We start from the raw sequence: 26,808 nt of genomic DNA on the forward strand, positions 1-26,808 counted from the left end.
GAGAATAGACTATTTGGATGAATGTTGACTGATGTGACACAAATTTTGCACTGTAAAATAAATTAGTTCTTATTGTTGTGGCTCAGCTGGTCCCATACAAAGTATTTCAAAATACTTTGAAATACTTCATCCATGCCCTCCAACTTGAAGAGGTTGTTTCAAAATACCACATAAATACACACAAATAATAATAATAACATTAAACAGGTTAATGTTTTCTTAAAGGGAAATTGGCAATAAACATAATTTGTTAACTGGTCTCTTCAATACACCATTTGAAGTCTTGACAGTGACAACCCGAACTTTGTTATCTTCTGCCGGATGAAGTTCTACAATACACGCCATTTTCCATTGTAAAGGAGGAAGAGGGTCTTCCTTGATGATAACCATGTCCCCCATGCTTAAATTAGGTGAAGAAGTGGTCCACTTCTTTTTCTGCTGTAGTCCATTCAAGTAGTCTCGTGACCACAGCGCCCAGAAGTGTTGCAATAACTATTGGATTAGTTGCCAAGAGTGATTTCTGCTGGAAGATCAGAGTGGAAGATTAAGGATTACTTATACATCACCAATTAAGAAGTAAGAAGGAGTTAAAGGAGAAAGATCGGTTGGGTTATCTGACATAGGAACTAATGGACGTGAATTTATGTAAGTCTCTACCTGTTTTAATGTTTTAATAATGAACCTAAGTTAAAACTGATGTCTTCATGATACATTTTAGGTGTGTTTTGACAAGTTTGACTGAGGACTCCCATAAACCTTCAAAATCTGGAGCCTTGTGTAGTATGAAATGTCATGTTATCCCCTCTTGGGATAGGGAGGTTAAGATCGAACTCTTGAATTCCTCGTTCTTCCGTAACTCAGCTAGTTCTAGCAGTTCTTGCTGAGCACCAACAAAATTAGTACCGTTATCAGAGTACATTCTTTGGATTTCCCCTGTCTTGAGATAAATCTTCAAAGTGTTGCCAAGAAAGACTCTGTAGTAAGATTTTCTACTAGTTCTAAATGTAAAGCCTTTGTACTAAAGCAAATGAAAAGTGCAATATAACATTTTACTGGTGTAACTCTCGTTTAGTTAATTTAAAATGAAACGGACCACGATGGTCTACACACATGATGCTAAATAATAGAGTAGATATCGGGGATTTTAAAATATAAATCAGAATACATATACCTTAATTAGTATCATACCTTTGTGTATGTATTAGTGATCGTCACTTAAAATTCAGGAAATGCTGGGCAAATCTGAATGATTCTTCAACGGGATTTCTTTACTGAATTTTAAAGCAGCTTTTACGTTTAAGTTTAATCATATTGAATAAGTACAAAATTTAAAATTTCATTATATTACACAATTTGTTAAACTTCTTAAGTTTGATTTGCCAATTATTAGAACCAATAAAAACAATTGTATAAATTTTCAAATAACACTTCATTTGATATAAAAACACTATTTAACTATTTCGATTCCAATGGAATCATCTTTAGTTATGTATAACATAAACAAAATAGAAATTTTTAACATTAACAAACAATCAGTATTTATGAAATACGGAAAGGAAAACATTTTTATTTTTTTTTTGTTATAATACTGAAGATGATTCCATTGGAATTGAAATAGCTATATAGTGTTTCTGTATAAAATAAAGTGTCAATTTGAAAATTTATACAAGTGTTTTTATATTTCACAATGTTTTTTTTTTTTTCGATTCAATATTTTGATCACTGACTTCCCACAAAGGAAAGTGAAAAAAAAAAGAAGACTAATATTACTTTATTTATAAAAATCAGTAAACTATGCTCAAGATTGTTACTTACTGGAAAATTTTACAGTTAAATAATTTTCATAAGTAGGATCTAAATTTTTTGCAATGAATATACAACATTCTCAGAATTTTTATTCATTGGTTCCTTCCACCTTCCAGTAGGCATAGTTTTTTTTTTTCCAAGGATGATTTAAGTAAAACACTCTGGGGACATGAACTAAAACCTGATACAATTTTGTTTACTGTTTTTGTAATTTACACTTTCGTTCCAAGTAATTAATAAGATCTGATAACTGTCCTAGAGGAACATTAGGCATTTCAGCTTGTACCTAATATTTTTAAATAATTGTAAAGCACTCATTTTACAGAATTTCACTTCAGCACAAAAAGGGATTCCTACATGTCAGACTAACGACGGCTAGTTTTATCGGCTAATAAATAAAATTATCTCTAGCTGAATTCCTGAAACGTTTCGATCTACCGTTTCAGTCACCTCGCATTCTTTATAGAAATGTAATTAAAAATTAAATTAAAAAAAAAGATAAATCTACAATAATTTTTAGGCTGAATTCAGAAATTTTTTAATAGAGTTTGTTGCCAATAGATTCTTAAAATATCTCTAAAGTAAAGCCGCTGGAAAATCTCTCTACTTAAGGCTGATGAACCTTTGACGTTCACGGCCACGCTAGTAATGTACGCGCTGCATTGTTGTTTGTAAGTTGTCGCGTTTTAGTATCTTTGATTACATTTGAGTTATTACATTATAAATGAATAGGAAAATCGATGTTGCCACCGACTGTGAAATAGATGGAGACATACGTTTTTTAAATCGTCAAAACGGCTGAAATTCATAGACAGTTGGTTGTTGTGCACGGTGATAATGCAGTGAATGAAAGAAACATCCGAAAATGATGTGAAAGGTTTAGAAATAACAGAATTAATGTGCACGATGAAGAACGTTCAGGGAGGCCCTCGATAATTACCAAGGACTTGTTGAAACGTGTCGGTGATGAAATCAAAAAAGATCGTCGCTCAACGATTTCCGACTTGCCCCTTCTTTTTCCTGATGTTTCAAGAGCTGTCATCGGTCGCATTATTCATCACCGTTTAGGCTTCAGAAAGGTTTGTGCACGTCAGGTGCCGCATATCTTAACGGAACGTCACAAAAAAATCGAAATGGGATTTGCTTTGGAATTTTTGATGCGCAACACAGAAAAAGATGATGAATTCTTTAATTCAATCGTTACCGGCGATGAAACATCGATTTCGTATTACACACCAGTGAAAACAGCAGTTAAGTGAATGGCGTCATCCACGTTCACCAACCAGACCGACAAAGGTCAAGCCGCAGCCATTCGGACGCAAACTGATGGCCACAGTCTTTTGGGATCAGGTTGGCATACTGCTGATCGATTTCATGTCGCCTGGAACGACTATAAATGCAGAAGCCTATTGCGAAATCCTACGTAAATTACGGCGCGCCATTCAAAATCGGCGACGTGGGCGGCTGATCGACGGCGTCGTCTTGCTGAAAGATAATGCACGACCACATGTTGCGGGTCCGACATGTTCTTTACCGAGAACATTTGGATTGGAAATTTACGATCACCCACCATGTAGTCCAGACTTAGCTCCTTCTGATTACCATTTGTTTGGGAAATTGAAAGAATTTTTGAGCGGTAAGCGATTCACGGGTGACGATGAACTTAAAAATGCTGTTAATCAGTGGCAAAATAGACTGGCGACAGAAGAATACGACGAGGATAAATTGAAGCTGGTGTATCGCTACGATAAATGTCTTAATTCAAGTGGCGATTATATAGAGAAGTAGTTTAAGGTATGCAGTTTAAGAGAAATAAAAAATATTTATAAAGTTTTCAGAATAATTTTTTTTACAATGAAACTACTCTTCACTGAAGAGATAAAATCTTGTATAAATAAATTATAAAATTGGAATATTTATTTATAAATCAAGTTAACCAGCAAGGTGTGCTCCAGATTTTTGGTGGAGGTAAATTACTAAAAATGAAACGTAAATATGTCGGATTAAATTAGAAAGAATGCATATTTGAAAGAGCGTTTCATAACATCAATTTTGAGAGCCACAGTTTACAAAACATTTTTTACTACAAAAACTTAATTTCTTACCCCTACCTTAAACTATTACCCCTAACCTTTACTAAATCTTAATTAACTACCCTTAAACTTTACCCCTAACTTAAAATACAATTTCAATGTAAAAAAAAAACAACGGTTCAAATTTTCAAAATACTCAGCTTGGAAATTGGTGAAACCTAAGCATCCACAATAGTAAAGAAAGCTACCCCCATCCAAAATTTAATATAAATTAAATTAAAATTAATATAATTTAATATAAAGGAATTAATCTACACTCAAAAAAACAACATCCTTAATCAATAATGCATTCCTAATTGTGATGAGGTGAATACTAATAAGGTAGAATTTGTTTTTTTCTATTTTAATACAAAGTAAATAAAATAATAAGTAAAACTTCAAATGCCCTAAGGGCCTTTTTCAGAGACACAACTACAAATCACAGGTCGGCTTGCACTGTTTACAGCGTGCATCTTGAACACCTCCTTGTTTCAGTTGGGAAGATAGTCTTTCGCTAACGTTTTCGTATTGTTGCTTATTTTTACACGGTCGCCGAATTTGAACTTGTATCATTGTAGCCGATATTCTCAACATACTGGAAATGTTCCTCCGCATAACGAAGAACTCGTTGCTATCATTTACGTCTTCGCCGCAGAACGAGGTATGATCACGATGATAACATGCACAGAATGAATGATCACGAGGAATATTTAGCAGATGTGATATATTGAGATATATGTTATAAATACAGTCTCCCTAAATAGTTAGGTAATTCAGTTGTAATTTGTAGGTAGGTAATTCAGGGTTTTATCAGTAGCTGAAACACTGACCTTTGACCATGACCCTAACCCGACCCTGAACTTTAAAGTGATACTCTTTTGGTACTCTTTTCATAATAATTTGCTTTATTTGTTGTTTTCAGCATAATTTCTTGATGTGTAAACTGGTACAAAAGTTGTTAAAATATATAGAGAGAGACAGACACACACACACATATAAAGTTATATTAATTTAACATTAATGAAATGATTTTCTAAAAAAAGTCTGTTGGTTAAGGTTTATTTCATGTTTGCTAATGTACATTGTAATGTGTCATGTTTACACTACCTGCAAACAGTTTTTGGCTCAGGAATATTCTAGATTCAAAAAATTCGATTTTAAATTATATACCGGAAAAAACAGTCGATGCAATAGAACGGAGGATAACTATTATGAGTTATGTATTAAGATAGTAAGTACGTAATACATTGAAAATGTATTATTTACTTTGGTGCAAGAATAAAGTACAAAGAAAGAAGATAAAATACAAAAAGAAAATAAAGTACAAAATAAAGAAGATATCAAAAAAGTAGATGCACAAACCAAGAGAGCTAATGTGCGGATAACAAAGTGCTGATATAAAACACAAATTTATTAGAAATCAAAAAAAATTCTTAAATCGTACTTGTTTGGAATGTAAAACAATTTGGATGATTGATCTGACGAGAGTGGGTTCTTGACATTTGGAGGAAAGGCTGAAATGTCAGGTGATGTACCTTATATAATAGATAATTCATTTTTGGCAATATAAAAATATAATAGTATTAATTTAAATTGTAAAATATGGTATTTATAATCACAAAAATGACCTATTTTGCTGGTATCTTAAAAAAAAAAACAAGCACAAAAAATATAGCTGAAAAGAGAAACAAGCAAAAAAAAAGATTTTTTAAACCTTCTAAAATTAAATGAAGAAAAACCTAAATAAAATATTTATTGTTAAACACTAAATTGAAAATAAATACATAAATTAAGTCGAAAGGTTTGTTTGAAAAGTAACATATCTTTACAACTAAAATGAAATATGGGTCACAAATGAAATTATTATATGGTGACTTGTGGAGTTCATTGATTATGTACTAGAAGTAAATGCAGATTGTAAACACAATAAAAGAACGGGTAATCCACTAGTTAACTTTACGCTCACATCCTTTCTCGGATGCAGTCTTTTATGATGTGAAATGTTTGTGTAAATGCAGAAACATTTCATAAATCCATAAATAACATGGCATAAATGTTATTACATGCAACAATCCTAACACCACAATGCAGTATAAGGATCACTTACAAATTTTTGGGATTTAATTACAGATTTTATTCGTTTATGAAAGTCCTGCTTTTTGAAAGCGGGCCTGAAAGTATAAAACAAAAACTGTGACCGGTAGAAAATTTTCTCAAGTTCATAATCTTAGAGAAAAATTTTTTTCTAAAGTTTTTCTTACGTATACAAAACCCCACAATAAAGAGGAAAAATTTATATTTGCAGAAAGACCATAAAATTTATGATCTTTAAATTAAGATTCTGGAAGTAAAGATTACGTGACTAAGCTAAAAAAGTTTATTTTTTCACTAGCATATGTCGATTGGCACAAAAGAATGCAGTTGTATTTTTGTAACAATTTTTAATTGTAATTACTCCTATTTTTCTATTATGGGGATAAAATTGATATCCATCAATATAGTGTAAACTATTTGAGATTATCTAAACGTTTAAACGATCAGTCATTAAAATAAAAGATACAATTTATTCAAATATAGATATTAATTATAAATTAAAAGCTTACTTGTTCACTCTTTGAGGTCTTGAATAAAGCAGACTTTTTTTTGGGTATAGGAATACCAGTGGAAACCTTTATTAACTGAAAAAAAGAAGTTTATATTATTACAATTTTACTATTTATACAATTCATCTATTAATACATAAATATAACTAATACCGATTTAAAAATAATTAATATAATAATATTGTGCTTTTTTAAGTAAACTTAGTTAAACAAATATGCAGAAGGAAATGGAGAATTTAAAAAATAACTTAAATGTAAAGCAGCATTGCCTGTAAAAGAGGGGTTTTAAATGCATATCCTCAAAGCTAACCACGAAAAAACATTCTCATATAAATAAGGAAATCTGTATTATTTTTGTTGCAATGCTTTATTTAGCCAGTTTCTCCTATATGAATCCGTAAGTAAATCAAATACCGAATAATAATTATATCAATGAGGACCATCCAGATATTCCTCGAAGGAACATATGCATTAATACGCATTACATATCTTGGAAGTGTAATAGAACAAAATATAGATAAATACATTACAAGAAAGTAATTGGAAAATATATTCTGTCCCCTGTAGAGAAAGATAACCGATTTGTGATGACCTGGTCGCCACACCAACCCCTCCGTTCTTAGCCATGATGGGCTTTACCAGAAGTGGTCTTTTAGACACTCTAAACCTAAACCACATCACAATCTGTTTGCTCCTTTGAGGATGCCACCGTTGCAAAAAGCATCGTCTGATATTTCCATCAGTGTATTTACACAACTTCCTATTGATTTACAGAATAGGTATATTTGGTAATAGATAACCATCAAATATTGTAAATGCATTTGAGATTATCAAAGCGTTCAAATGATTAATCATTAAAATAAAAGTACGTTTCTCATTTAAATATAAAAATTAATTATACACTAAAAGCGTACCTGTTCACTCATTGAGATGTTGAATAAAGCAGACTTTTTTATGGGTACTGGGACACCACTGTGGAAACATCTATTAACTGAAAAAGAAGTTTATATTATTATACTTTTACTATTTAAACAATTCATCCATGAATACATAATATAAATAATACTGATTTAAAAAATAATAGTGTTTTTCTAAGTAAACTTAGTTAAGAAAATCTGCAGAAGGAAATGAAGTATTTTAAAAATAACTTCAATGTAAAGCAGGATTGGATATAAAAGAGGGGTTAAATTGTGTATGGAGAGTAAAGTAAAAAGGAACACCACTATTTTGAAAAAACAAGAGGCTAGTGAAGTTGTCTAGTAAGTCAATCTGTATATTGAATCCTATTAAACGCCCAAGAAGATTATATTAGGAAATTATCGATGTTATAAACCTGAAAAATACCACACACGGCAGCAGATATGTGTCTTAATGGTTTATACATTTCTATAATCCATAATCTATAATCGCTAAGTTGAATAATCGCAACACAGAAGTAAGTTTTTGCCGGGTCCCTAGCCACGTAGGGATTCCAGGTAATGAACAAGCAGATTATGCTGCCAAAGAAGCGTGTATTCAGCCTCCTTTCACCACCCGAATTACTACCTCTAATTTTATTAATCGTGTAAAACAATCACTGAGAGCAAGGTGGCAAGGTTACTGGACGACTACCATTGATAATAAACTCCGGCAGATTAAAGAGTCTGCGTTGCCATGGGACTCCTCATGTAGAAAAAACTCGACGTGAAGAAGTAGTCCTCTGCCGATTGCGGATAGGACATATAAGAGTCACATACAAGTACCTAATGTCAGGAGGACACGCACCCCTACGCACACGATGCAACTGCCGCATGACTGTGCACTACTTACTCATAGACAACATATGTTATGCGGCATTACGTCGTAAATTTAATCTACCCAGAAACATCCGTGGTATCTTGTACAATGATAATGAAATTTTTAACCGGATGTTTCTGATTTTGCGTAGTACTAGGTTACTGCAAAAAATTAATATTGACATGTATAGTTTTTATGCTAGAAGGGTTTTTAATAATTTTTTTCCTTACTTTCAATTTTGATTTTTTTGGTTCTATGTCCTTAATTTTATTATCAAAGTAGGGAGCCTTTTGCACTCGCTACCGGTATTAGTTAAATTTTATATTGTTTCCTTTTTCTATTAAAGATTTTATATTTTAAAGACTTTGTCTGTGATATTAGTTTTGAGTTTTATTTCACCTTTTTAACTTTTTATTATATAATTTATATTAGTTTTAAGCCTTATTTATTTTTATTATTTTACTGTTATTTTACCTTATTATTAAAAAAAATTCCGGGCGATGATAACGCACAAGCGTTTTTCGCCCCCCCCCCCAAAAAAAAATTCACGTTTGTTTAGAACTTATTGTTTATGTATGTATTGTTTCCTTTTTCTATTAAAGATTTTATATTTTAAAGACTTTGTCTGTGATATTAGTTTTGAGTTTTATTTCACCTTTTTAACTTTTTATTATATAATTTATATTAGTTTTAAGCCTTATTTATTTTTATTATTTTACTGTTATTTTACCTTATTATTAAAAAAAATTCCGGGCGATGATAACGCACAAGCGTTTTTCGCCCCCCCCCCCAAAAAAAAATTCACGTATTTAGAACTTACAAATCAGGTTCGGGTTAGTAAAAATATTTTTATAGTAGCCGACATTTTTCTATCTGGCCATACAACTGCACGATGCGTAAGCAGTGAAAGATAATCGACTTATAAATATTATACACTAAGATTAAATTGTTATGCCAAATTGTTTTTTTCATTTATCCTAGATGTATAAAAATTAATACAAATGGATCCTTTTTTAATGTCTAAGAGTAAAAATGATAGAAGATTTAAACTAATGATTACAAGATACTTTTATCAAAACGTAAAAATAACATTAATAAAATTAATGTATATTATTTGCAGCTCTTTGAAAAAATTTTTCTGGAATAAAAAGTACACAAAACATTAGTAATAAAAGCTAATAATACTCGCACAAACATTTTGTTTTTCATGTTTACTCGACTAATACAAACCAAAGAATGAAGTCCGGAATTAAAGCAAAATTATATAATTTTGCTGTAATTCCGGACTATGGATTATCTATCCATAAAAACTATATTTTGGTAAATAATTTTTTGATAAAAATGAATTTAATGAATGAAAGTAAATTGAAATATTACGGAAATACTTATAAAAATAATTAAATTTTAATTTTAAATACTTATTTAATTAAAATACGTCATAAAATTTTTTATCATAGAGTGCAATAAAACAGAGCGCGAAAATGCACGCACGCGCACGCACGCAACTTAACAAATCATGATGTTCAATAAAATAATACCAAAAGTTGTTCTGTCATAAAAATCTTTCTAAATGTATGACATCACTTTTGAAACAATCTTTATAATACGTGTATGATAAAACCACTACCACAACTAAAGAACACAACAAATCATACGGAGAGCTGAAACTGTTATCATTCGACTGTTATGAATCAAATATATGTCTACAGTACGCATCACAATATAATCAGATGTGAACACGCAAACATACAGAAGTACTAGCTTATTTGTATCGTTTTTTTTACACGAATGATGGAACAAATAAATTTAAGGGGGTTGTAACTTAGAACATTACATGATGGATTGTTTTGGAATACAGCTTAAGATTCAGCATATACAATTCCTGCCTTTTCAGTTCTAAATTTTATGTTTTTCTAACTTTTAAACTCTGGGTTAGTACAACTCGTATTGAAAACTTCAAGAATAAATTACGGTCCTACTCTCTATTATCGATTAAAATAAAAACGATCTTGCATGATTTTAGAAAAAATAATCGTCTACTGAAACACTCATTTCGAGAGTTTTTACAATTTTTTTTAAATTTCATAGATAACAAAAAGATTCCATTTTTAATTTTGCGATCTCCATAAAGTATTCGATTTAGTTCGACATTTTTTAGACCTGAAATGAATCTTTTGTGTAATGTGTTTAGGAATTATCTAAGATGTACTCTTACAATAACTCTTTTCTATAATATGCTTTACAACCACAAACTACACGGGATAATAATTTGTAGGAAAATAATCCGTAATTGGAGGATAATATATTAAAAAAAACTTTTTTAAATCGTTTAAAAATCCTAAGAACAGCCATAATTTTAAATAAACAAAGTTGTAACTTTTTACAAAGGGGGTGAAAATCTTTTTCAAAAATTACCAAAGAGTAAGGGTTACCAAAAAATTAAGATTTTTGATTTTTACATTTAAATGCGATTGGTAATTTGCTAGATGTATTGAAATTTCTTATTTCCTTATCTTTTTAGAATTAGAGATATTCTTTGTTACCACAGACCGTTGGAATGAGTATATTATTTTCAAGCTCCTCTTCAACACCGGTGAACTTTATGATAAATACAATACTGAGATTTTGCTGGGCGCTGATGTAATTGATGCAGGATGGTTACAATTTATGAATGCTTAGATTAGTAAACCTCCTATACCAAATCAAATCCCGTATCGGTTTTATAAAAATGGACATGTTGACTATGTTAATTTGATATTTAACTATTTTAATAACATTTTGAAAAGCGCCTCATTCATTTAAGTTAATTATATTTTCACAATACAAAAATTAGAGACTCCACTCACGAGTATTATAGGAAATTACATTTTTAATGGTACAGTTAAATTATTTACAGGGAATTTATTAAACAGATTAGAGGATTGTGTGATTTCAAAAAAAATTTTATACAAGAATCGGGGAGAATTGTGAGGGATTTAACAAATACGAATATTTTTAATTTAATTAGTATAATAAATTTAACATTACACAAAAAAACTGATAAACTGTACTAGATTTTAAATCTGCTTTTGATAGTGTAAACAGAAAAGCACTTTTATTTAAACTATTTTAACGAAAGACCATAATAACCAAAGAGCTCATTTTACTGTAAACAATTTCGTATGCTCACAGTGCAACAATCATTATCTTATTTTTTAAGCCACATATCAAGGTTCTAGTCCCCTTGAGGGTGAAGTTGTGAATTAAAGATATTCATTTATCTCTTTACTTCATTACTATATCTGTTACCATGGCAACAGAAATTTAATGATGTAAAAGGATTAATTTTTTTTTGTTTCATTAATGAATATCTGTAAAGTATTAATACACTCACAATCACGATGATAAGAAACAAGGGAGTCCTGAGGGTCCTGAGCCCCCTAGCTAGATGGTCGAGCAAGCAAAACAAACCCTGACCAAGCTAGTATATAATTTTTACATAGCTTTTAAATCTTAAGTCGGTAAAGAAAGAACAAGTTACAGCTACTTCTGGGGAAAATATATAAACTGTACGCCTTACAACTTGATAATTTCACAACTCCTGGGCCATCTTAGGGATTACAATTCTGAACATAAAGTATATAAATTAACGATAAAATATTGGTGGCGTTATATTTAATAAATTAATTCTAACGCATTAACAATAATAAGTTAAATAATGCCGGTGAACAAACTCACTGCTAAAATACATCATTACATGGCCATTTTTTCAAGAAATTTTGTTTTCAGATAATTTCCCTGCGAGTTATTAATAATAGTAACACGAGTAACAACACGATACTAACAAAATGAGTTTTTCATACAAGCAAAAACTTAATAAGCATGATTTCATTTATAAACCGTTAAACGATATTTATATAAAATACAAACTATAACTGCATAATCTGTAAGGAATATTGTGATATCATGCAAAATATATTTACCATACAAAAAGTATATATTTTTGCACATTATTTCATTATTTGGCCGTATTCGGTCGTCATTTGTACATGGTGAACCGAGGTGTCTTCAAAAGTATGATCTCTTACGCGGCATCCGTTTGGGCGCATAGAACATGAATAAGAGCACTTGTTCAAAATTTAAGGATTGCTCAGCGCAGAGCCTTAATTGTACGCAAAAAACAACCTCCTACGAGGCTACCACTGTATTGAGAAAAGCTCTCCCAATCGATTTAGTGGTGAAAGTTCGGGCGGCCACGTGAAAATTTCGAAGAGGTAGGAGGCCGAGGTATTAGGGATGCGGTTTCGAGCCAGGCCTGTACCGGCAGAACGATGATGTCAATGCACCGATTCTAAATTTTGAACAATTGCCCATCTCCCGCCAGCGGAGGAGGCTTTAACAGCCTTGCAATGTAAGCATGGCAGCAAGAATGGGCACGCTGCGACTAAGGTAAGATCCTCGTACAAGTTTATACAGGATTTGGGGGGATGGTATGCCTGTCCTTCGTTTTTAAGGACAGCGAGAGCCCGATTGCTCTCCGACCATGTAAATTTAAGCCAATATTTGGTTCGGTCCTGCCTGGAAGCTGATGAGCTGTGCGTCTTCGGGGAGGTCCAGTCGAATGCACACATGATGTTCGACTGCCCAGCTCTTCGCGGGCCCAGAACTCAGGCCACCCTGGAACTTAGAGGTCAAGGGGAAAATTGGCCACTCACAAGCGGCGACTCAATGTGGCGAGAGCCGCATTGTCAGACCGTGTGGGAGTTCCTTGATGCGGTTGCTTTGTTCAACCGAGATCAGTAGTTGCCTACGGGAAAAGAATCCTACCGCGCTGTTGTAGGAAGCTAACCGAGAGGTATGGCTGGCTACCAGCCAGATGAAGGTTCCATATATATCAGGTGTTTGGAGGCGTTCCTCAGGGATCCGTGCTTGGACCTACCCGGTGGAACGTCTTCTATGACGGGATTTTTAGATTAAATTACCCGGTAGGGGTATCAGTGGTCGGCTATGCCGACGACATAGCGGTTCTAGTGGAACATAGAAATGTAGATATCGTAGAGGACAAAGACAATCGAGCGCTATGTCTAATTGACGAGTGGCTGGAAAGAAATCAGTTGCAGATTTCCCTTAGGAAATCTTGTTAAATGGTTCTTGCTGGTAGAAGACCCATCAGAAATATAAATATAAACATCAGAGGAGAAAGAGTCATCGAAGTCAACAAAGCAAAATACCTTTGTGTTCTGCTAGACAAAAGCTTAAAATTTAGTAAACATGTCGATATGATTTGCAACAGGGTTATTCCCACCATTAAGGCCTTGAGGGGGCTTTTTCAAAATCATGGCACAACTAAGATGGAAATCAGGAGGCTGATAACGGCGGCCACCCCATCGGCGTTATTGTATGCGGCCCCGGTATGGGGAAATGCAATAAATACACAGAGAAATAAAACTAAACTAAAAAGTGTTCATAGACTCGCTCTGCTTAGGGTGGCTGCAAGCTACAGAACAGTGCCGTATGATGCGTTGTGTATAATAACAGAGGTTCCCCCTATAGATTTGCAAATTAGAGAGAGGACATTAAGAGCCACGGAACTTCCCAGAGGTGAGACAATAGAGCTAACACAGCAAGAGTGGCAGAGTGCGAAGAGTTGGGGATTGGACGAGAAGGCTAATCCCCAACATAAATACATGGGTTGGTAAGAGACTGGGTGACGTGAACTTCTATAGCACGCAACTATTGACAGGCCATGGTTGTTTTGGTCAATATTTATTCAGAATTGGGAAGAGGGCCACCCCACTACGCGTTTATTGTCAGGAGATCGACAATGTAGAACACACAATCTTCGCATGTCCCAGATGGGCTGATAATAGAAGGGAAATTTTAATTAATAGACTGACCCCTGACAATTTAATTAATTGGATGGTGTATAGTCAGGAAAATTGGACTGGTTCAAGAAGTTCACGGGGGAAATTCTCCGTATTAAAGAAGACGAAGACAGAAGACGGGGGTCGTAGTTAAAGTAGGGAAGGGAGGACAGTTCCTCCGTGGAGGGCCCGCATGTTGAGGTGTGCGGGTTCCTGAGAAGGGAGGGAACTCCTGGGGAACTGTGGGGTAAAGTTAAGACCGAGTCCCGGCCGGCGGTGTCGGCCCTGCGGGTGCCTTGGTGCTTAGTGGGGTCGGTGCCGCCGGTTTGAGGCATGGCAAGACCCGGTTCCCTGCCGAGGGGCTGAGGGACGGCGTTGCCGGACCTTGGCCATGAGGTGGGGGATTAGAGGCATGGCAAATGGAAAATAAAAGATCCGAGACCGGGGAGGCTAACCTGCCGTACCGGACGTGCTGCCGGTGGGTGGGGGACGTCTCCTTTGAGTATATGGACACTCTCCCCAACTGCGTATACTTAAATGGATATCCGGTCGGGGCAGAAGGGGAAAAAAAAATATGAAGGTTCCAAGCGCTTTAATGGTGGACAGATACTTGCTGGCATTCAGCGGCCTAGATTTGGCAGCGAATTGCTGTCTTTGACGAGATAAATTTAATTACTGTTAGTCATACATGTTTTAGTTATTGATGGGGTGCGCCTACCCATTTTGGTGATTTTAGATGAGGATTATGAACCCGTGTTTTAAAAAATTATTTAGACAATTATGATGAGGTATTTTTGACCGATAATTTTTTAGGGTGCACGAACCTGGTAACAAACAATTTTAATATAGATCTAATTGAAATCCATGACTGTACTTTAAGATTTTTAAGATTAACGCACGGTACTGAAGCAGTAAATAATTACATTCACAATAGTATAAATGATTATAACTAATGGCCAATGAATAATAATAATAATAATAATATAATGACAAATTCTAGTAAAAATAAAAATAAACCCAAAGAGAAAAATAGAGCTGCTATTAAAAAAGAAAAATCATTTTTAATAATGATATTAAAAATAATGAAATGCAGTAAAATACAAATAATAATTTAATAAATAAAAACTTTAAATTAAAAGTAAAGGATTCTAATACAAATAATAAATTGAAGACAGAACATACAGCTGTTAATTAACACTATATATCAGAAAGAAGCACGTATTACATGTAACATTAAAATTCCTGTAGATATAAATAATCATAATAATGAAAAATGTATACAATTGTTAAGTAATAATTACAACATTAATACACAGTAAGAAAATATAATGACAATGTTAATAATAAGTGTAGTAATATTAAGTATGACAAATATATTAAGTAAAATGAAACTGATGTTAAAATTAAGTTCCCAAAAATTAATAAAATCTACTAACAAAAATGATATTATATATAAAAGGAAAAATATAAGAAAGATTAAGAAGAAAAATGTAAATACGAGTAGTTGTATAAGATAGTATTGAAATAAATAATTATGTTAGTGAAATAATCATGAAGGATGTAATTAAAAAGTTGCCAAAACCCGATGAGGTTAATTCAAAGAAAATAATAGAAGTGTTAGGAAGAAGTAATAGGAAAACGTTGCTGAAAATAATCAAAGAATAAAGTTATTATTGATTAGAATAAAGAAACACAAAATGATAATGATATTATAAATAATAGTAATATGTTGCTAAAAAATATGAAAAATACAAGAGATAATGAAGGTAATGTTAAAATGAAGAAAGATGTTAATGAAACTACGATAGATAATATTAGTATTAAGTTGCTAAATAATATTGAAAGAGATATTGAAGTTAATATTGACAATGTAAGTAATGATGTTAATGAAGATGACATTAAGCACAATATAAGAAGAATATTAAGGATAAATCGTCGAAAAATAAGAAGAAATATAAAAATAATAAGCGTATGTCATCGAATATTAATAATGAAGAAGATAATAAAACTGATAATTACAGTAAAAGGAATTATGGTAATAAGAAAAGAAATAATGATAATAAAGCATTGCCAGATAACAAATACCATATTACAAAAAATAAAAGTAATAATATTATAAATAAATGTAGGGTGCCTAAAGTTATGAAAATTAAGGAAAATACCAATGATAGAAATAAAAATAAAAGAATATTATAAATAAAGATAAAGATACTATTGAAATAAATGTAGAAAAATATTAGTAATAATTTCAATATGATTAATTGCATGAAAAATTTTAATATGTTAGATATTAATCAAAAGAATTGGAAGAAGAGGAAGAAATAATTAAAATAAATAAACCTCTGATATTTGACTGGTAAGGAAATAAAATAATTGGTTAACTAATTGAAGAAAATTAGAATATAAAATAATTACGAAGAGTTATTAATGATTAATGAATTTTTAAATGCTTTTATTGTATTGATAAAAATAAATTAATGAAGAAAATATATTAATCTCAATTAAAGAGAATTATTAAGGTTAATTAAATGGAGTGTACATATTAAGAATACTTAAAGGGCATAAACATTGTTGAAATAATAAGAATCATTTTATAAAGAATTTGTATATATTGAAACAAAATAATTATTGGAATAAAACAAAAATAAATGTAGGAGAATTAACTTATGTATTATGAAGTAAAATAATTTTATTTATTACGATATAATTTCATAGCTGTATAACGAAAGATTAGTAGTCACGTACATTAGATAATATTACAAAGCTGTACTACAAAGAGTAAACTATTTACAGTATTTAATAAATATTACATATCTGAAAATAATATTAATGCAAGAATTAAAATAAAAATATATATGTTATACATCCAACATAATTATTTGAATTACTACAAATAAGTGCTATTATGAAGATTATTTGAGAATATTTTTTTATGTATTATTAATGGGGAAATGTTATGTATATTTTCAAAAGAGCTGTTGTAAAAATGATTTTTATATAAAAGAAATGATGCTTTAATTGTAAGCGACATTGAAAAGTGTAGGTCAAGAATAAATAAACTATAGAATTCAGTAAATTATAATAAGCATTTAATACTATTAAAATTAGTAAAAATAATCCAAGAAAAGTTAAAATAACTAAAATTGTTTGAAAACACTAAGACAAGAATAAATGTAGAAATATCTGAAAATAATTTTGTCGATATAGTTAATTTTGTTAAAGACTATTTATTGCCAAAAGTAAAATATAGTTTGTACTTTGAAAATGATTTTTATTGTGAATATTTTAAGAGTAGTCAACTATAATTGATTAAATGTAACAGTAAATTATTAGATTACAAGAAATAATAAACAATTATCATGAAGGAAAAGCAAATCATTGTGGAATAGAAGGAAAATATCGGCAAATAAAAATAAAATATTATGCCCCAAAAAAAAAGAATTATATTAATAAATGCAATATATGTTTAAAAACAAAAAAGCGAAAGGACCCCCTTACAATTAGAAATGAATTTAACTCCAATGCCTTATAAACCACTACAAGTATTACATATGGATAGTATTTCAATTGAAAAACAAAAATTTTTAGCAACTGTTGATAGCTTTTCAAGATATGCTCAAGAGTATTTACTTTTACTTGCAGGTCCACAAGCAACGGAAGCAGCAGAAATTTAAGATGTTACGATAAATTCTGGAATTGTACCAGTTAATTTAGGTATAGCTAAGTTAGAAGATATGTATCATACTTTTATGCATTATTATGATTTAAATAAGTAGTTTAATAATATAGAAAGTTTGAATAACATTTATATAAATGAGTTACATAACAAAAAGAATTGTATATAAGTAGTAGAAAAGATTTTGTTATAGAGATATGAGTAATTATATAAGATTTATTAATCATACTAAGTTTGTAATAGAAGAAAAGTTAGAAATCTTAACTAATAATAATATGCGAGAAAAACATGCAATAATAAATGGCTTAGGTTCAATTGTAAAAATGATTACAGGAAATAAGGATGGTAATGATGAAGCAATATTAAATAAAATAAAATATAAACAGAATGATATAATTGATCAAATAAATAATCAATATACTTAAATATAGATATAGGTGATATATATTCAATAGGACATTAAGATAATTGAAGATAATTTTAATGATCGAAAAATAAGTTGTTACTAATGAATAAAAATGTAAATGATTTTGTAGAGTCAGAGAAAATAAGAGATTTTCTGAATCGATTAAATACATTGTATTAAGCCTTGTACAAGATGTAGAAAATAGCCTAACATTTTGTAAGCTAGGAACACTACATCCAAGTATTGCATCTATGAAAGAATTATTTAATGAAATAATAATAATATCTAAATATTATAATAATAGGTTACCATTAGAACCTAAACTAAACAATATAAGAGAATTTGATAACATGTTAAAAGTTAATTTAATTGAAGAAACAAGTTACGATTTATATAAATTGATATCCATGTTTATTAAAAGAGATTTAGAATATGTGTAACTATTACACTGAAAGTAAAATATTTACTAAAAAATCAGAAGTTATAGGATTAAATGATAAATGTAATAATAATATATATAATATTTGTGTTCAAATGAATTAGTAACTCATGAAAACATTGATTGTGAAAAACATATTGTATTATGGAAATATGATTAAATGGATATCAGAATTACAATTATAAATGATAAAGTAACTGTAACAAAAGTATTAGAAGGTATATTATATATTTAATAAATTCAAATGATAGTAAAATATTGTGTAGGATAGCCCACTACAGTATATAAGTAAAAGCTATGGCCAAACTAAATTTATTGATGTTTATATACTATGATGAATTAAATATAGACAAGGTGCAGCAGCATTCAGACTTATAAATAGATTTTAGATTTTAAGATGTTAGAATTAGAAAAATAAATTTGAATAATTTATCAATGGTCAGGAAAAGTAATATTGTTAGAGGTGTTATATCATTGTGGACCATTGCATTGTATTTTGATTGTAACGATTATTATATTGTATATTAAAATTTTTGGAAAACACCTGTGTTTGTTGAAACAAACCCAGATGTTTTATTTAAGGGGAAAAGTTACATTTCAGATAATAACTATGCTTCCATAAGCCATATGTGCAGCCTATCCCTATTTCAGGAAAAGCTACTGCAAGAAAGAATGTAATGCAGCTGCAACCTTTGTCTTCTTTATTGTAACTGTAAAAGTTTGAACCTGTACAATGCACATTGTTCTACTAAAGTCTTAGACTCGTTTGATACTGTATCATCCTATTTTATAATACATTAGTATGTACAAAACACAGCTCAGCACAAAAAGGGATTCCTACATAAATAAATCCTATTATTAGCCAGTTATTGGCTAATAAATAAGATTTCTCTTGTTGAATTTCTGAAATGTTTTAATTTATTTCATTTATCAAAAATGAAATCCAATTTCATAATAGACTATTGAGTTTAGTATATTCATAAGGAATTTAATATTGTGTTAGAATTTATTGTTTTCGCTGTAAGCTATACATAAAATGAAATTATAAGGGCACTGCTAAAAAAAAAATTGCCATAAAAAAAATATTCATATTAAAACAAACAGATAAATTAAAACATTTATTTATTCTGATTCTGAATTAATATGTTTACTATACTATTTAAATGTACAGATTTTTGAATATAGTAATTAAATTAGAAATCAAATTGTTTGGCATAATTTAAACTAGAGGAATGCCAGATTATTAAAAATGCCTGATTCAAAATATTTTACTAACTGTAAATTCCTGTAATGATTCAATACCAAATACTGAATTAAAGCAGTTAAATACTGTATAAGCATACTAGATACCATTTACATATCTAGAATATGTTAGGTGTGAATATGTAGAAAATTTTATAATTATATATTCATAAATAGTATTAATCATTATAGACTGCATATATAAATTTTTTAATTTAATTATATTTAGTACACTATATCATGTAAGACAACACAGTGCCTTGTTTCATAACTGTAGAACCAAAAGTAGTTCAACTTTGTAAATAAGGAAGGTTGAATCTTACTTATTTACATAGTTGAACTACTTTTGGTTTCTGATTAATATTATTTCATAAATATACTGGAACAAGTCTATATTTTTCTATGAAACGGAAACTTTATTTCATTTTAATTGTATGTTTCAAAATTTAGCAAAAATTAGTAATTTTTTTAAATTTTACATAATGGTTGAATTTTATAAATCATATATAATTTACAATTAACAGTTTAGTACAGGCATTATATAATTAATTATTATATTGCTGGTTTTGTAAAATGTAATAAAATATATTTTTAAAACTTAATATTGCTTTTATTTCATTTGTAAAATGTAATAAAATATATTTTTAAAACTTAATATTGCTTTTATTTCATTATGATTCAGGATTAATCAGAAATTCTCATAGTTATTCAAGAAAAATGAAATTATTACTAAATTGTTAACTTTTCAATATTTAGGGCACTCATGAGTTTAGCTTTGGCATCCCATATACTGAACTGTTTTCTATTTTATTAGTAATTTATAAGAGAATAAGAAGTCAGCTTTAATTTGACAGGCACTTGGGCATACAAAAAAACAGAGATGTAGTTTTAGTGCAGCTAACATGTATTACATATCTAAGCAATGTTTGTAAAAGGAAGAATTTTTTATATTACATTATCTCTTTTCTTGAAGATTTATTATTGCTTGACTAATGTAAAAACAGACAGTTTTTTAAGGGTGCTTAATTTTTTGTTACAGGTTTAAAAGTGTTTATCTTATTCAAAATTCTTGTTCTTATTTATTACAATGAATTTTACTTTCTATCTAGCACTGTAGCAGAGCTATAGCTGTAGCAGAACTATAGCTGTAATAAGCATTTTCTACCTTGGCAAGAGCATTTAAAATGCAGTCCCTGGTGCCAACCCTTTTCATGAAGCTGTATTGGCCTCGATTTAGAAAATCGTTCATATCGATATTTTCCCAGAGCTCTTCCACAACCAGCCTTTCAAGCAAATTGTTGATTACCGGCAAGAGGCTGATGGGTCGATAACTGCTGGTCTCACTCGGATCCTTTGCTGATTTTAAGAGCACCCTTACCAAAGCCACCTTCCAACAAATCGGAAAGCAGGTAGCAGATGATAGAATATATCTGGGTCAAACTGGTCATTCCTCGTTGCCTTTCTCAGTGCCATTCGAGAAACCACTCTGTCTATATCTACGGGATACACAGCCCTACACCAGGAAATAATGTCTCACCCGCCCTGACGCCAATTTCTGCTTCACCCTCCAAAAAATTTTCTGCATCTTCAGCATTCCTACTTTTAGATACGAGCCGCCACTGGCAAAGAGTAGGATAATTTACTCGGATTTCCCTTGAGAGATTTTCGTGCCGACAAGCTACAGCATTTTTAAATATTATTGATTTCATTATGCAATATTTAAAGTAATTGCGAAAAACATAAAAATCTATTAAAAAGTGTGTTCGATTTAACCCTTTCGATCAACTGATGTTTTTATTATGTTATTTGCACTAAATACAGATGATGGGTTTGCATGGCATTTCTCCTGCCACCACTCCATTCGGTCGCCATAAAGCATAAGATCGAATATCTGTGCCACAAACGGCTACTGAGCCTCGAATCAGTTAAGCGACTAGTCCTACCTAGCTCCTAGAGCTAACCTAATTTCGTGAGTGAACTAAGCGTGCTGCCACACACCACTCGCTTTGTGTCCTACCGCTCACTTGTCATATATTACTAAAAAAATGGGTTCGTGCACCCCGTCAACTAATAAAAAAATATATGACACTCAATAAATTAAATTTACTTCGCTAAGAAAGCAATTCGCTGCCACGCCTAGGTCGCTGAATTCCAGAAAGTACCTATCAACCAATATTAAAGCGCTCATAACTCTTGGGTGGCTTTCAACAGCACCACGGTAGTTGTCTTTTCCCTGAATAAACTACTGATGCCGGTTGAACAACGAAATGGCATCAAGGAACACCGGCACGGTCTGACAATGAGGCTCTTGCCGCCACATTGACTTGCTGCTTGTGAGTGGCCAATTTTCCCCTTGACATCTAAGTTAAGGGTGGCCTGAGTTCTTGCTCCCCCAAGAGCTGGGCAGTCGAACATCATGCGTTCCTTCGACTGGATCTCCCCGCAGATGCACAAAATATTGGTTAAGTTCGCGTGGTTGGAGAGCACCTGGGCTCATTAAAACAAAGGAGAGGCATACCATTCCCCAAGTCCTTTATAAATCTATACAAGGACCTTCCCTCAGTCACGGCATGCCATTCCTTGTGTCATGCATGCATCGCAAGGCTGAAGAACCTCCTACACAGGCGGGAGATGGGCAACTGTCTAAAATTTAGAACCGGTGCATTGAGATCACCGTTCCGCTCCGGTACAGGCCCGGCTCGAAACCGCATCCCAAATACCTCGGGCTCACTGCCTCTTTGCAACTTCCACATGGCAGCCCAAACTTTCACCACTAAATCGATTGGGAGAGCTTTTCCCAATATGGTGGTAGCCTCGTGAGGAGGTTGTTTTAAAAACACCAGTGCATAATATTAAGGCTCTGCGCTTGGCACTCGTTGAATTTTGAATAAGTACTTGATTTCTATCCAACCTATGCGCCCAAACGGACGCAGCATAAGAGGTCATACTTTCAAAGACACCTCGGTACACCATGTACAAATGACGGCCCGACAGCCCGTAATCCTTCCGAGCAATCCTCCTAAGTTTGTGCATCATAGAGACGGCGTCCACTGCTACTTGCCTAATGTGGTTGCTAAACAGCAACTTTTCATCATACAAACCACCTAGCTACTTATGAATTCTAACTCGGCTGATGACACAGCCTTTACACTTAATGTGAGGGTTACGACTATACGATAATTTGTCTGCACCCTTGAGAAGCATAAACTTCATCCTGGGTTCCCAACGAATTTTTAAGACTTGTTTTTTCCTGAACAAGTTACTAAACGTTTCCTGATTCATAATGGTATGCTAATGCCGTTTCCTTTGCTAAATACTTAAATATTTTATTTTTTTGCAATCTCCACCAACTCCATAGATGTTTAACTCACACCTTATTTTTAGTACTATTACATTCATTTTTAAAGTTAATTTTTTAATGATTTTTTACAATATACAATTAAAATTAGGCTATTTTATTCATTTATTTTTATTTTTTTTTCTATAAATTGTTTCAGTAAAGTACAAAAAAAAACATTGCATACAAATGATCATCATGGAAACTAAAAATAACGCAGATAATAAATAAAAAATAACTAAAGCAATGTTTTAAAATAATTGATGTGCATCTAAGATTGCTAACAATTTTTCACAAGAAAACTAACCTACATTATTTTGCAAAGCAAACAAAAAACAATATTTAATAACTTGGTTGTATAAAAATGATAAGAAACAAAGGTCTCAATTTAACAAAAAATATATGTATGTTCACGACTTAGAGAAAAACTGAAAAGTAATACAAATAAGAAAACTAAAACAGAACACCTTATTTTGTACAGAACAAACGTTACTGACATTTACTTGAAAAATATTTTCTCATTATTATTCTAACGCATTGTTCTCAAAGTGGGCAGGCGATAATGCCCCCTTATGGGCACTGGAGGTCTTCAGGGAGGAGGGGAATATTCTGTGGGCCTTCTTCCATCCGTGTGTGTGTACACAGGGTGAGAAGAAGGCCGAGAGAAAATTGGTGGAGTTCAGGCAGTCTAGAAAGGCGATGGTTGATTAAAAAATTATGTTTTCCTGATATTTCAAACTAAAATTAAGTACCTTCAGCATTAGTACAAAAATAAATTATACTTTATGATAAAAAAGATTGTATTCAAACTACTTTAACTTTGCAATCAAGAGGTTTACAGAGACGAATAAAAAAAATTAAAGCTTGAATACTCTATTTTTTGACAGTATACTTCAGATTTAAAACATCATCCAATTAAAAAAAGCAATCGGTGAGAAATTACTCTCATTGAAAATGTAAGTTTCAACTCGTTAATAGGATATGCCACGTTTAAAAACAATAATTAAATAATTGCTGTTTTTAAGAGCGCATCTTAAAACCAGCAATAGCAATTATTATTTTTAACAGACGGTAAGTTTAAAAATGTTGACGGGTGCTAGAGAATTATTGATTCTTAATGTGGGTGGTGGGGAAAAAGTTTGAGAATCAATGTTTTAACGTCCTTGCAGAATGTCATAAAAGTATGGTGCACGACCATGATTAATGACATACTGGCATTTAGTAGCTCCAAGCTGGAATTTGTATGGTATACAACAAACGGGATATATAATTTTAAAGGTTGCACCGGTATCTTTAAATGAACTTAAGGATTTTGTACAACATTAAGAACCCACATAATCACCATCTTAGAAACATCATCTTATAACAAAAAGAAGTAATTGTTTTTTTCATTTTGCATAAATGATGTTGAGGATTCAAATATATCATTTACTGCTGAAATGCTATTACTCTGACCAGAAGATTCTAATAAAGAACACACAGATGTATCATAATTGTCGATCAAAGTTTTATAATGCTGAATTGAAGTACTACTGAGAGATAAATTATTTCATTATCCTGCTTTTCTTTAATGTGCAAATTAACACTGCCTTTTGGTCCATATTACCCGGTCAAACTGTTTTTTACAAAAAGCATGATACACATCTATACTTCTTCTGAAGAGGCTGAAATGTGGGTGTAAGTTTATATCTAAAACACTGGTCATTAAACAGAGTCTTTTTAGATGTCATTTAAAAGCAATTAATTACCTAAAATAAAAAAAGATTCATGGTGGTTTGGGAGAAATTCCAAGAAAACGGTTAACAATCTTTACATTTTCCAATGATACCATTTTATTAAAATTTTACCAATGAAAAAATTTCATAATGCAGTTGATAATATTCCTACTTTAATATAAAATAATAATTAGGAAATGTAATTAAGAACTGGAGATGTTAATGGCTGCTTGATACACATAGTTGCAAAATGTGCTTGTCGATGGGATCACCACTTCCCAATGGTGGTAAAGTATATCAAATACATTTTGGCATTACTTAAAAAATATTTTATTAATAATAATTTTAATTCAATAACAAAAATGCAATTCTCTGAAATTTTTTGCAAATTTTTCCTGATTTTTTTGTAAAAATCTTGATGCAAGTTTATATTTCCTGACATTTCCTACCTATGGGAACCATGAAGACAACAAATTAAATTTTGGTCTGAAAAATACACCAGTTTTGGTTAATAAAATCAATAGATTTTACAATACTACACTTCATTTACACTGATACATATCCTCCAATTTGGTTTCAGGAAAAGTATAGGGACAAGGGAAGCAATTTTAGCACTAAGATTAATAGTAGAAGGTAGATTAAATATAAATAAACCGAGATACATGGCATTTATAGGCTTAGAAAAGGCTATCATCGATAATGTAGACTGGAATAAAATGTTCAGCGTTTTAAAAAAATTAAGGTTCAAGTATAGAGATAGAAGAACAATTACTAACATTTACAGGAACCAAACCGCAACAGTAATAATCGAACAGCATAAGAAAGAAGCAGTAATAAAAACGGGAGTCCATCAAGGATGTTCCCTATTCCTGTTTTTTTTAATCTTTACATACCATCAAGGATGTTCCCTATTCCTGTTTTTTTTAATCTTTACATACAACCAGTAGTTAAAGATGTTATAGAACAATTTAGATTCAGAGTACAGTGCAAGGTGAAAAGATAAAGATGCTACGATTTTCAGATGATAGTAATTCTAGCCGAGAGTAAAAAAAAATTTAGAAGCAACAATGAATGGCATGGATGAAGTCCTATACAAAAACTATTGCATGAAGGTAAACAAGTACAAATCGAAAGTAATGAGATGTAGTAGAAATAATGTAGATGGACCACTGAATATAAAAATAGGATGAGAAAAGACTATGGAGATAGAAGAATTTTGTTATTTGGGAAGTAGAATTATTAAATATGGATGAAACGAGCAATATAAAATGCTGAATAGCAAAAACGAAACAAGCTTTCAGTCAGAAATATAATTTACTTACATCAAAAATGAATTTAAACATCAGGAAAGCATTTTTGAAAGTATATGTTTTGAGCGTAGCTTCATATGGAAGTGAAAAACTTAGGGCGAATGGAGTATCCAAGAAGAAATATTAGAAGCTTTAGAAATGCGGTGGGTGCTATAGGAAAATGTTAAAAATCAGATGGGTGAATAAAGTGATACATGAAGAGGTGTTGCAGCAAATTAATGAAGAAAGAAGCATTCGGAAAAATATAGTTAAAAGAAGAGACAGACTAAATAGGCCATATCTGAAGGCATGTGGAATAGTTGCTTTGATACTGGAGGGACATGTAGGTGGAAAAAATTGTGCAGACAGGCAATATTTGGAATATGTAAAACAAATTGGTAGGGATGTAGGGATATACAGCAATTAAATGACTGGCACTGGATAGGGAATCTTTGAGAGCTGCATTCAAACCAGTCAAATGACTGAAGACAAAAAAAAAACTTAAAGTGATGGTAGAGTGGCAAACAGTAACTATAGGCACTGATGAAGTAACCCACCGAGTTGGTCTAGTGGTGAACGTATCTTCCAAAATCAGCTGATTCTG

General features: G+C 31.5%; 1 protein-coding gene across 1 annotated transcript in view; it reads right to left on the minus strand.

Moving 5' to 3' along the window:
* Positions 1–406: 406 nt before the first annotated feature.
* LOC142328373 (uncharacterized) overlaps positions 407–26,808 on the minus strand; it is a 32,409-nt gene continuing 6,007 nt past the window's right edge. Inside the window, exons 2-4 of the mRNA XM_075372080.1 lie at positions 7,396–7,472; positions 6,482–6,556; positions 407–520 (exon numbers count right to left, since the gene is read on the minus strand). Coding sequence (XP_075228195.1) covers positions 407–520; positions 6,482–6,556; positions 7,396–7,472 — 266 coding nt within the window. The remainder of the gene's footprint in view (positions 521–6,481; positions 6,557–7,395; positions 7,473–26,808) is intronic.

The sequence above is a fragment of the Lycorma delicatula genome, chromosome 7 (assembly GCF_047948215.1).
Source record: "Lycorma delicatula isolate Av1 chromosome 7, ASM4794821v1, whole genome shotgun sequence".
Classification (NCBI taxonomy): domain Eukaryota; kingdom Metazoa; phylum Arthropoda; class Insecta; order Hemiptera; family Fulgoridae; genus Lycorma; species Lycorma delicatula.